General features: G+C 39.3%; 1 protein-coding gene and 1 non-coding gene across 2 annotated transcripts in view; both read left to right on the plus strand.

Moving 5' to 3' along the window:
* Nucleotides 1-12,731, plus strand: part of polr1a (RNA polymerase I subunit A) — a 60,267-nt gene that overhangs the window by 22,377 nt on the left and 25,159 nt on the right. Inside the window, exons 12-19 of the mRNA XM_061901511.1 lie at nucleotides 1,385-1,507; nucleotides 1,680-1,907; nucleotides 1,984-2,091; nucleotides 2,934-3,080; nucleotides 3,165-3,356; nucleotides 6,588-6,737; nucleotides 6,803-6,986; nucleotides 7,066-7,148. Of these exons, the coding sequence (XP_061757495.1) occupies nucleotides 1,385-1,507; nucleotides 1,680-1,907; nucleotides 1,984-2,091; nucleotides 2,934-3,080; nucleotides 3,165-3,356; nucleotides 6,588-6,737; nucleotides 6,803-6,986; nucleotides 7,066-7,148 (1,215 nt within the window). The remainder of the gene's footprint in view (nucleotides 1-1,384; nucleotides 1,508-1,679; nucleotides 1,908-1,983; nucleotides 2,092-2,933; nucleotides 3,081-3,164; nucleotides 3,357-6,587; nucleotides 6,738-6,802; nucleotides 6,987-7,065; nucleotides 7,149-12,731) is intronic.
* On the plus strand, nucleotides 7,232-7,369 carry LOC133553707 (small nucleolar RNA SNORA5). The gene has a single exon (XR_009806970.1). It is a non-coding gene; the product is annotated as a small nucleolar RNA SNORA5 (small nucleolar RNA).

Raw genomic sequence — 12,731 nt, forward strand, 5'->3', positions numbered from 1 at the left:
CCTGGTAAATGTGTCTAAAAACATCTGATTCCGTCCCAATGCAATCGCCTTTTTTTTAACTTAATTTTTTTATTTATTTTATTTTTTCTAGTCCTTCGCTATCAATATCATCATCCACGAATCTTTCATCCTTGCTCAAATTAATGGGGAAATTGTCGTTTTCTCGGTCGGAATACCTCTTGCTCCTTGAGGCTCCCATTATAAACAATGTGAGGACCTGAGGAGCCCTCACCCCTGTGACGTCATCGTCTGCGACTTCCGGTAAAGGCAAGGCTTTTTTATTAACGACCAAAAGTTGCGAACTTTATCGTCGATGTTCTCTACTAAATCCTTTCAGCAAAAATATGGCAATATCGCGAAATGATCAAGTATGACACACAGAATGGACCTGCTATCCCCGTTTAAATGAGAGAATCTCATTTCAGTAGGCCTTTTAAAGTAACAATGTAAACATCCAGTGTAAGTGTAAGTCAAGTGTAACAAGTGTAAGTCAATAATTTTTACTTTAGTATCTTTCAACTTTTACATTTTGGGAAGCAGTGTCCTCTACAGTTGTCATGTTTTATATCACTCTGGAAGATGTTGTTTCTCAGAAATGTAAACTAACAATATAACGTAATAATATAAATGCGTCACAAACTGCTCTTTGTCTTCGCTAGCCTAAAAAATTATTTCAGTGTGACGGTCTGTGTTGGTCCTGTCATGAGGTGATGACTTGTCCAGGGTGGACCTCGCCTTCCGCTGGAGTGCAGCTAGGATAGGCTCCAGCACCCCTTTGTATTTCCCTCGTTGAACATTTTTTGGGGGGTAATTTTCACCATGCTGTGCGACTGGGTTTGTGTCGCCTTGGAAATGCAAGACACAGCAAAGGCGTTGATCCAATTTTTGTACAATTGTGTAAATGTATCATTTAAATTACAATGTCTTTTTGACTCAGTTCATCAAATTAATTATAACTATCATCCAGTGTAAATACATACAACTTGTATTTTAGGATTCATCCTCACTTCTTTGCCAAGTCGGCTACGAGCTCTGAGGTTTTGATGATTTATTTCTTTAAGTCAATGAATATAAACCACTTCTTCTCAGCACTGTCCTTACGCTCACTTCCTCCTTCCCATGTTTGGAAAAACAAAGTTTTGTCCATATATAAGCTGTTGTTAGCAAGTAAGACCAGATGTTTTGGTCAAGATTCACTCGGACATTCTCTCTGCTAACTAGCGTTGGGGAGGCTGTAACAATTTTTTTTGCTTGCAGCATGAAGCATAACATGTAGCCGTAATGACAGAAGCAATATTGGAGGTTTGCCTTGGAGGTGCCTCTATGTCATGTGGCTGACCTCCAGCAATACATTCCTACTAATTGTTTCCTTTTACCTTTCCAGATCCTGGAGAAGAAGGATGGCTTGTTCCGGAAACATATGATGGGCAAAAGAGTGGATTACGCTGCTAGATCTGTTATCTGTCCTGACATGTATATAGGAACCAATGAGATAGGAATTCCTATGGTATGTGTAACATATATAATGTGCAATAAATGCATTTAATGTTATTGGCGGGTTATATATAATTAAGTTGATCATTTTTCCATAAAGGAGTTGCGCTTTTGGTGAAAATTATACAGTTTGTAATGAATAATATAAAGAAACACATGATTAGGATTTCGCTCCATTTGTTTAGGTGTTTGCCACAAAGCTGACATATCCACAGCCTGTCACCCCATGGAATGTGAAGGAGCTCCGACAGGCTGTCTTGAACGGGCCAAATGTTCACCCAGGTGCAACGTTTGTGATAAGCGAGGATGGCAGGAGGACCATCTTGTCTCCGACCAACTTTGCACAAAGAGAAGCAGTTGCTAAGCAGCTCCTGACTCCATGTCCTGGTCCACACAATATGCCAATGAAAATTGTGAGTCTGTAAAAAGTCATTTGTGATTTACCTTAAAGTGGAAGTTGGGTTGTTATCACTGCTTCTTTTTGTTCAGGTATATCGACATATTAAGAACGGCGACGTGATGTTATTAAACAGACAGCCGACCCTGCACAGACCTTCAATACAGGCTCACCTTGCACGCATCTTACCTGGAGAGAAGGTAAGAATCCACCTGTGTAGTAGTCTAGAGGCAGGTGAAATGCCCACGAAACGGGGAAATGCGCATTTTTAAACATACATTTTTGCGTTAAAACACACTTCTGCGTTTTTAATGAAATATCAATAAAATATGATCCAGGCAAAATTTATTTCCACACTCACCTCAGGCGCGGGCATTCGCTGTTCCTCTTGCTGAAATGCTGCACTGAGTTGCAAGACGAGACCATCAAAAGCACCGAAAAAAGCTTATTAATTAGCTAACCATCTAGCTACCTTACTTGTTACCGTCTTGGTTCTCTCTCTGAGCCACATCGTTGACGGCATACTTTGCTGCTAAACATATTTGGTTGATTACAGTTTGAACTTTGCTTGTTCTAAACCAGTTGCAGTACTTGAATATTAGTAGTCATCGAGAAGTTATGTTTTTGATGTGACGAAATGCTGTGTGGCGTGGGTATAGGATTGGGTTAACAAATGGGAAAAGTTTGGAGTTCTTTGCATGCATTTTACAGAATTTTACATTCCATTTTTAATGATAAAATGTTCTTGATTTATCTAGAAAAAAATATATATATGGTAAAGTACATTGTACATGTAAGTGTCATAAAGACAGCCAAAACAGGTTTATAGATAAGAACAAATATAAAGGTAAAATATAGTATAGAATTGCACCTAGCTGCAGGAAATGTCTTGATTTTCAACATTTTCTTTCAGGATTTGCGTGGCAGCGCTTCGATAGAAATGTTCCTCTTTTTTTTCTCAAAGGGTGCTCTCATGCTATTCAACACTATTTATATTGTCCAATGCTTGGTAAAGTTACTATTTTTCATTTCTCTAAAACAGGTCCTCAGACTCCACTACGCCAACTGCAAAGCGTACAATGCAGATTTTGATGGCGACGAGATGAACGCTCATTTCCCCCAGAGTGAGCTTGGCCGAGCAGAGGCCTATACTTTAGTCAGCACAAATCAACAGTACCTTGTGCCCAAGGTAGATGAAAAATACCGGCATAGAAATGAATTTGTGCCCACAATCTGTCGGTATGAATCACAAGCTCTTTTTTTGTCACATCAGGATGGAAAGCCCCTAGCTGGTTTGATCCAGGACCACATAGTGTCGGGTACAAGGATGACCATTCGAGGCTGTTTCTTCACCAGAGACCAGTACACTGAGCTGGTGTACAGAGGACTGACTGACAAGATGGGCCGAGTCCAACTGCTAAAACCGGCTATACTCAAGCCACAGAAGCTGTGGACAGGAAAGCAGGTAATCTTATGGTAGTCCATGATCATCACTGGACAGGGTTGTCCCTGTTATTAGATCAAATTCTTATTTATTCTAACGGTAAATGGTCCGTCTTAATATAGCGCTTTACTATGCCTGTATTGGATACCCAAAGCGCTTTACAATGTACATCACGGTCACCCATTTACACACAAATTCATACACTAACGGCGGAAGCCGCCAATCAAGGCGCTAACCAAAACCCATCAGGAGCAAGGGTGAAGTGTGAAGGAGATCAAGACCACATCCATTTAAGGTTTTGTACCAAACATACCTTGTTGGGTTGGGCGATTATAATCATGATCGCGATTAATTTGTGTTTGATCACGGTGATCAGCTGGTAGCATATTTCCTTGATCAAACATGGCACATATGTCTGTTAGAAGTTACCGCAGTAGTAAACCGTAGAAAAGCACCGATGCTTTGTATAATCCTGCACGGAACAATCCACCTGTATTGACCGTAATCCTGTCAGTGTCTATGAATGTGTGTGTGTTTGTGTACGTTCGAGTGTGTGTCAGTGTGTTTGTGTGACCTCCCGTTCCACTGTCACGAAACTAAGGCTTGTCACGACGTAATGAATGTTCAATCAGCGTTGTGCCTCCTACCCTTACACAGCTGGAAATGCAGCCCAGAAAAAAAAAATAAAGAAATATGACTAACACTATCATAGAAGTTGAAACACAATATTGAAAAGGATCAGCAACTTTAGTGTTACATGTTATTTTCACCATCTGCTGCAGCTCACCAGTAAACCTGCCCTGAATGAAGACTAGCAGCTACTCAGAACATCTGTGTCATGTATGGGTTCCGACTGGGAGAATAAACACACCCACTAATTTAATCAGAGAAGGCATTTTTATACTTAAATCTTTTTTATCAGACTTTTTGTGTGTGTCTGCAAAGGTTCCACTCCACTGATATAACATGTTCTTAAAAAAAAACTTTGCAGACACTCAATTTTCTGTTTTTTTGTGGATGAAAAAAATAATCATGTGTTGGTATACATTATTTTATAGTACCTCAAATTTAAACTGCACTTTAATTTGTTTTCATTTAATATACTCTAGGATTCAAAATTTGGGTTTTAAAAAAATCCACAATCTGGGTCACAGCACAAAGCACTGGGGAAAGGCACTCATGTATTCATGTAGTTAAAGGGGAACATTATCACAATTTCAAAAGGGTTAAAAACAATACAAATCAGTTCCCAGTGGCTTGTTTTATTTTTCGAAGTTTTTTTCAAAATTTTACACCTCCCGGAATATGCCTAAAAAAAGCTTTAAAGTTCTTGATTTTCGCTATTTGCGATGCGACTGTCCATTTCCCTGTGACGTCATACAGTGCTGCCAATACAAACAACATGGCGGTTACCACAGCAAGATATAGCGACATTAGCTCGGATTCAGACTCTGATTTCACCGGCTTAAGCAATTCAACAGATTACGCATGTATTGAAACATATGGGCGGAGTATGGAGGCAGATAGCGAAAATGAAATTGAAGAAGAAACTGAAGCTATTGAGCAGATAGCCATTGACGCTATTCGGCCATAGCATGGGTGTACCTAATGAAGTGGCCCATAGCATGACTGCCTTATTAGCATCGCCGGTAAAATGTGCGGACCAAACAATCAGGACTTTCGCATCTTGTGAAAACTGGAGCAATTTAAATCCGTCGATTGGTAAGTATTTGTTTCGCATTAAATGTGGGTATTTAGTTTCAAATGTACATACAGCTAGCGTAAATAGCATGTTAGCATCGATTAGCGTAGCATGTTAGCATCGATTAGCTGGCAGTCATGCTGCGACCAAATATGTCTGATTAGCACATAAGTCAACAACATCAACAAAACTCACCTTTGTGATTTCGTTGACTTAATCGTTGCAATTGCATCTGCAGGTTATCCATACATCTCTGTGCCATGTCTGTCTTAGCATCGCCGGTAAAATGTGCAGACACTCTGGCACATTCAATGGGGGTCTGGCGGCAGATTTCTTGCCAGTAGTGCAACTTGAATCCCTCCCTGTTAGTGTTGTTACACCCTCCGACAACACACCGACGAGGCATGATGTCTCCAAGGTTCCAAAAAATAGTCGAAAAAACGGAAAATAACAGAGCTGAGACCCGGTGTTTGTAATGTGAAAAGGAAAATGGCGGGTGTATTACCTCGGTGACGTCACGTTCTGACGTCATCGCTACAAGCAGAAAGCAGAAAGGCGTTTAATTCGCCAAAATGCACCCATTTAGAGTTCGGAAATCGGTTAAAAAAATACATGGTCTTTTTTTCTGCAATATCAAGGTATATAGTGACGCTTGCATAGGTTTGGTGATAATGTTCCCCTTTAAAGAACCATTTAAAATTGTTTGTTAACTTAAAATAAAAGTTTTACAGTAATCACAACACCAATTATACTTTGTTTACTACAGAATATTTGTGATGACAAGCAAAAAACTAAATAACTTTGAGAGGCAAAAAAGTTATCTTTACCCACACAAAACATACCGGAAAGTACATACACACTACTGACCCCACATACCTAATATCCACTCTCCAAGTGGTTAGGAGTGTTAATAGCCTGGCAAATGTTGCCTTCTTGAGGCAAATATTTTAAGAGCTGTTTGTTACAACAAATGTCATCTGCCTGAAAAGTTTGCCTCTTAGAGAAATTAAATAGGAGAAATTTGCATAAACCTGTTCATAGAAGCCAAATTTGCATAATTGGACATGCATTTCCAAAAGTCAGTAAAACTCTTGAAAAGCAAAAACAAATACTTAAAACTACAGATCAACTTTCTTCTATCACTGCTTTTTGTTGTTTTTGCATCTGCTTGAGAAGAGCGATGTGTGCTTTTGTCCGTTTATAAATGTCTCTTCTAGATTTAGGTATTATAGATAGTAATTTATGCATTTTTAAAGAGTATTTAAAAGGGTCTGATTACTGCCTAAATATAGAGTGACAAAGTCAGTAAGTTGGCAACACTGATTTATATTGCTCTGTCTCCTTATTCTCTGGCAGACCAGGTGTCTTGTAATGTGTGAACCGATAGTGCCATATCTATATGTGATGGCCCGCTTTTTACCTTCCTTTTTTTTACGCATTGCCATCAGAAGAGCCTGCTTCATGTCTGGCAGACATAACTAAGGGATAAAAAGTAAACTAATAAGTAAAACTGTTATGACTTGATGTGACTAAGGTGTTGCTTTTTATAGGTGGTGTCTACCCTCCTCCTGAATGTTATCCCAGAAAAGGCTGTTCCTCTAAACCTGGTTGGGAAATCGAAAATACCCAGCAAAGCATGGATCCAAGTTCCTCCACGGGCAGTGCCAGGTTACCGACCTGACAGCATGTGTGACTCGCAGGTGCATACACACACGCAAGATCAGATTTAACAAGTTACTTATCAAAAGGGTTGTCGTCCTCTCAGGTGGTGATCCGCCAAGGTGAGCTGCTAGTGGGAGTTTTGGACAAAGCTCACTATGGCTCCTCCGCGTATGGTCTGGTCCATTGTTGCTATGAGCTTTATGGAGGCGAGATGAGTGGTCAACTACTCAGCTGTCTGGCCAGACTCTTCACTGCTTACCTTCAGTTATACAGAGGATTCACTTTGGGTACATTTAGATAAAGGAGACGTGTTTTTGTTTTGTTTTTGCCACTGACAGTCACACAGATACGTCTTTTTCTGTTCAGGTGTGGAGGACATCCTGGTGAGACCAGGTGCCAACAAAAAAAGGAGAAGTATTATTCAAGACTCTTTGAAGCTTGGTACAAAAGTAAGTTATTTGTAGTTCCTTTCAGCTCATCCTAATTATTATGAACAATATCTGACAGCTATAAGACACGTACAGAAATACGTCGCAGCCTTGTCAAATTCAGTGCATTCTCCTCAGTGGGTGTCACTGGCCAAAATGGCTGCCACAGTGAGGGTGTAGTTAATATGCCACATTGTGCTCTCAACACAGCCACTGTGGATACTTATAAACTACACACAAATACTAACTATTACATCTTGGAGTAGTTAAAGCAGGGGTGTCCAAACTATGGCCCGCAGGCCAAATGCGACCCGCCACCATCTTCAGTCTGGCCTGCTAGATGTCAAAAGTTTAATAAGTAGTTTGGCCCACGATACACCTTGGCGTTTCTTTCAAAAGTCCATAAATTTGTCGCACCGTGTAGGATAAAAAGTCATTGATTTGCTTAAAACTCGGTGACAGTAAGTATAGTAGGAATGTTAAACTAGGCACAGATTTACAGTATGGAACACACCATAAAAGTCCAGACTGCAAATGATTTGCGCATGTTCGAACTGCTGCAATTCCTGATTTGCTTGCGCAGCAACACCAGCTGACTGACTGCCTGTGAGTGCTCTGGATGGAACGGAGGACAGGCTCACAGCACCACCCATCACTGCTTGTTGAGGACAGCAGATCTGCGTGTCAGTCTCCAAGACACAAAAAAATCTCCAATAACACTGGAAAAAGTTGCTAGATTTGTCGCTGGTAGCTAATTACAAAAAAAGTAACCAAGAGGATTAGAAAGTTGCGTGATTTAGCAACAATTTTGCCAAATTGGCAACACTGCATGCGGTGGCTGTCGATTCACAAAATACATTTTCTTTTTCTAGCTGGCTAAAATATTGTGTAAATTATTTTGTAACATGTTCTTGTCGAGTCCTCAATTACAGAATAAATAGAAAAGGTTAAAACATTGTCATGCAGCAATATGAATACCATTAACTTGTACAACATGTTAATGTTGTACAAGTTAATGGTTGTACAGAAGCACTTATTCAGGTAGAAATATCACAGATGCTTTTATTGTCAAAGATGGTTGATAACAAGCCAGAATTTGTGTGATTAATGCGTGAAACTGGTATCCAAACAGATTAGTGCATGTTCCTCACAATATGATGGTCCTGGGTTCAACCCCCGGGCTCAGGGTCTTTGTGCGGAGTTTGCATGTTCTCCCTGTGACTGCGTGGCTTCCCCCCTCCTCCAAAGACATGCACCTGGGGATAGGTTGATTAGCAACACTAAATTGACCCTAGTGTGTCAATATGAGTGTGAATGTTGTCTGTCTATCTGTGTTTGCCCTGTGATGAGGTGGTAACTTGTCCAGGGTGTACCATGCCTTCCGCCCAAATGCAGCTGAGATGGCTGGATCGGCATCTAAACATGTAGCTCCTCTAAAAGCAGGAATACAAATTCTGTATTGTTACAAAATCCAAAATCTGGCTAGACAACACAAAGTAGGCATTTATTTTTTATTGTCAATAAAAGCATGTTTGTCCTTTTTGTGTTGAGTTAAGAGCATAACGTTTAAAACACAAATTTGATAAAGCAATTTGTTTATCATGTTGTTTTTATCTGTCTAGGGCTGGTGTCACCAACCTTTTTGAAACCAAGAGCTACTTCTTGAGTACTGATTAATGCGAAGGGCTACCAGTTTGATACACACTTAAAGAAATTGCCAGAAATAGCCAATTTGCTCAATTTACCTTTAATAAATAAATCTATATATATAAAAATGGGTATTTCTGTCTATCATTCCGTCGTACATTTTTTTTCCTTTCAAGGAAGGTTTTTTGAATGGAATTAATTATGAAAAAAACACTTAATTGAACGGTTTAAAAGAGGAGAAAACAGGAAAAAAATTCAAATTTAATTTTGAAACATAGTTTATCTTCAATTTCGACTCTTTAAAATTCAAAATTCAACCAAAAAAAGAAGAGAAAAACTAGCTATTTCCAATTTAAAAAAAATAAATAATTTATGGAACATCATTAGTAATTTTTCCTGATTAAGATTAATTTTAGAATTTTGATAACATGTTTTAAATAGGTTAAAATCCAATCTGCACTTTGTTAGAATATATAACAAATTGGACCAAGCTATATTTCTAACAAAGACAAATCATTATTTCTTCTAGATTTTCCAGAACAAAAATTTTAAAATAAATTCAAAAGACTTTGAAATAAGATTTAAATCTGATTCTACAGATTTTCAAAATTTGCCAGAATACTTTCTTTGAATTTTAATCATAATAAGTTTGAAGAAATAATTCGCAAATATTCTTCGTCGAAAAAACGGAAGCTAAAAGGAAGAATTAAATTAAAATGTATTTATTATTCTTTACAATAAAAAAAAAATATTTACTTGAACATTGATTTAAATTGTCAGGAACGATGAGGAAGGAATTTAAAAGGTAAAAATGTGTTTAAAAATCCTAAAATCATTTTTAAGATCGTATTTTTTCTCTAAAATTGTCTTTCTGAAAGTTATAAGAAGCAAAGTAAAATAATAAATGAATTTATTTCAACCAGTGAAGACCAAGTCTTTAAAGTATTTTCTTGGATTTTCAAATTCTATTTGAGTTTTGTCTCTCTTAGAACTAAAAATGTCGAGTAAAGCGAGACAGATTGCTAGTAAATAAATACAATTTAAAAAAATAGAGGCAGCTCACTGGTAAGTGCTGCTATTTGAGCTATTTTTAGAACCGGCCAGCGTGCGACTCATCAGGTCTTTACGGGCGACGTGGGCACCGCGTTGGTGACCCCTGGTCTAGGGTATAGTCCGTAATGATGAAAAATTTAAAAATATGTCTATCTGCGTTTAATTGCAATTTATTTTTGAGTTGACAAAGAGCAAAACGCAATATCATGATTAAATATTTTAATTGTTTGACAACCCTTAAGTGTGTGTGTGTGTGTGTGTGTGTGTGTGTACAGTATATATATATATATATATATATATATATGTAGGTGTGGGAAAAAATCACAAGACTACTTCATCTCTACTGATCTGTTTCATGAGGGGTTCCCTCAATCATCAGGAGATTTTAATGGAAGCATTCACATACAATGGTTTATATAGAGCACAGAGTGGGTGTGTACAAGCAGGCGTAGGGTGTGGTGATTGGCTCATGTGTTACCTAGGAGGTGTTTCCGTCTATGGCGGCATGTTGAAATGATTTCACTGCGCTTGTTGAGGGATGATAGATCTGGATGATATATAATAAACAGTTTCTCTTTTAAGCATAGGTTGCATCTTTTATTACCACTGTTGTAAGGTGTGCTGGATGCAAGAATTTGCCATGTTATTGAATATTCAACATTATTGTCTTTGAGGTTCCAAATGTGTTTGCTGAGTTCTGTAGAATTCTGCAAAGTCTGGTTTCTAAAGGAGGCGTTGTGATTATTCCATCGTGTTTTGAACGCTCCTTCGGTTAATCCTACGTACGTGTCGGATGTGTTAATGTCCTTGCGTATTACCTTTGCTTGGTAAACGACTGATGTCTGTAAGCACCTTCCGTTGAGAGGGCAATCAGGTTTCTTGCGACAGTTACATTCATTATTGGTTTCAGAGTCGTTTAGTCTGGGGGTAGGCAGTCCTTTTGCAATTGCTTTGTTGTGGTTTGAAATGATTTGTTGCATGTTATTCATACAGCTGTAGCTCAATTTAATGTTCTTGTTGAATATTTTTCTTAGGGTGTTGCTTTTGGGGAAGTGTTTGTCGATCAGAGTGAGGAACTTGCGGCCGATGTTGGTTGAGACGTCTTTGCTGAATGGCGGATTGTACCAGATGATGTTGTTTCGTTTTCTGCTCTTTTTTGGTTGGTTTTCCTTGGTAGATTTGAATCCGTAAGTTTCCTTTTGCGCAAAAGGAAACTTACGGATTCAAATCTACCAAGAACCCACCCACAGTCAAGGAATTAAAGGACTTTGAGAACGACATGCTCATAATGATACAATCAGTCAAATTTAAGCCAGCCCGCAACCCATTCCTCACCAAGCTGAAAAATGACACGGAGCGCATCAAGAAAGTAAGCAACCTCATCATAGCCGCCGATAAAACCACAAACTTCTACAGAATGGACATACCAGAACATAACTCTTTACTGGACAAAAGCATCACCAAATCATACAAAAAAGCGCAACCCAACACTTTACAGAACATCCACCTGGAAAACAAGCGGATCGCAACCGAACTGGACATTGAGGACAGGGTGGACGCCACAGCCAACAAAGAAGCCTTCATCACATTGAAGGACCACAAACCCAACTTCGCAAATAACCCAACATGCCGACTAATAAACCCAACAAAATCCGAAATAGGAAAAATCAGCAAAATAATCCTGGACAGAATCAACGCAAAAATCAAGGACAAAACACCACTCAACCAATGGAGAAATACAGCAGCAGTAATCAAATGGTTCAACAACATCCAAGACAAACAACAACACAACTTTATCTCCTTCGACATCGAAGAATTTTACCCTTCCATCACGCAAGACCTACTGACCCAAGCACTAAACTTCGCCTCGGACTACGACTCAATCACAGACAACGAAAGAAACATCATCATCCACGCAAAGAACTACATACTCATCCACAACAGTACACCATGGCAAAAAAAGAACAATTCAACATTTGACGTTACTATGGGGAGTTTTGACGTAGCAGAAACGTGCGAAATCGTTGGGAGTTTCCTCCTCTCCCAGCTTGCTAGCCTCAAACTGAACCTTGGTATTTACCGTGATGACCGAATGGCAGTGTGCCGCGCCTCGCCAAGGAGCAGCAAGAACACCAAGAAGCGCATATGCCAAATCTTCAAAGAAAACGGCCTACGGATCACGATTGAAGCCAACAAGCAAACCGTCAACTTCCTCGACGTCACTTTCAACCTGAGAAATAACAGCTACCAACCATTCACGAAACCCAACACAACACTCCAATACGTGCACCACGACAGCAACCACCCACCCACCACCACGAAAAGAATACCTACCGGAATTAATAAAAGGCTATCGATGCTGTCATCCAGCAAAGCTGAATTCGACCAAGCAACCCCCCCGTACCAGAAAGCACTTGATGAAAGCGGATACAACTTCACCCTCACCTATGAACCCACCCCAGGAAACCAACCAAAAAAGAGCAGAAAACGAAACAACATCATCTGGTACAATCCGCCATTCAGCAAAGACGTCTCAACCAACATCGGCCGCAAGTTCCTCACTCTGATCGACAAACACTTCCCCAAAAGCAACACCCTAAGAAAAATATTCAACAAGAACAACATTAAATTGAGCTACAGCTGTATGAATAACATGCAACAAATCATTTCAAACCACAACAAAGCAATTGCAAAAGGACTGCCTACCCCCAGACTAAACGACTCTGAAACCAATAATGAATGTAACTGTCGCAAGAAACCTGATTGCCCTCTCAACGGAAGGTGCTTACAGACATCAGTCGTTTACCAAGCAAAGGTAATATGCAAGGACATTAACACATCCGACACGTACGTAGGATTAACCGAAGGAGCGTTCAAAACAAGATGGAATAATCACAACGCCTC

Source organism: Nerophis ophidion, linkage group LG05, assembly GCF_033978795.1.
Source record: "Nerophis ophidion isolate RoL-2023_Sa linkage group LG05, RoL_Noph_v1.0, whole genome shotgun sequence".
Taxonomy (NCBI): Eukaryota; Metazoa; Chordata; class Actinopteri; order Syngnathiformes; family Syngnathidae; genus Nerophis; species Nerophis ophidion.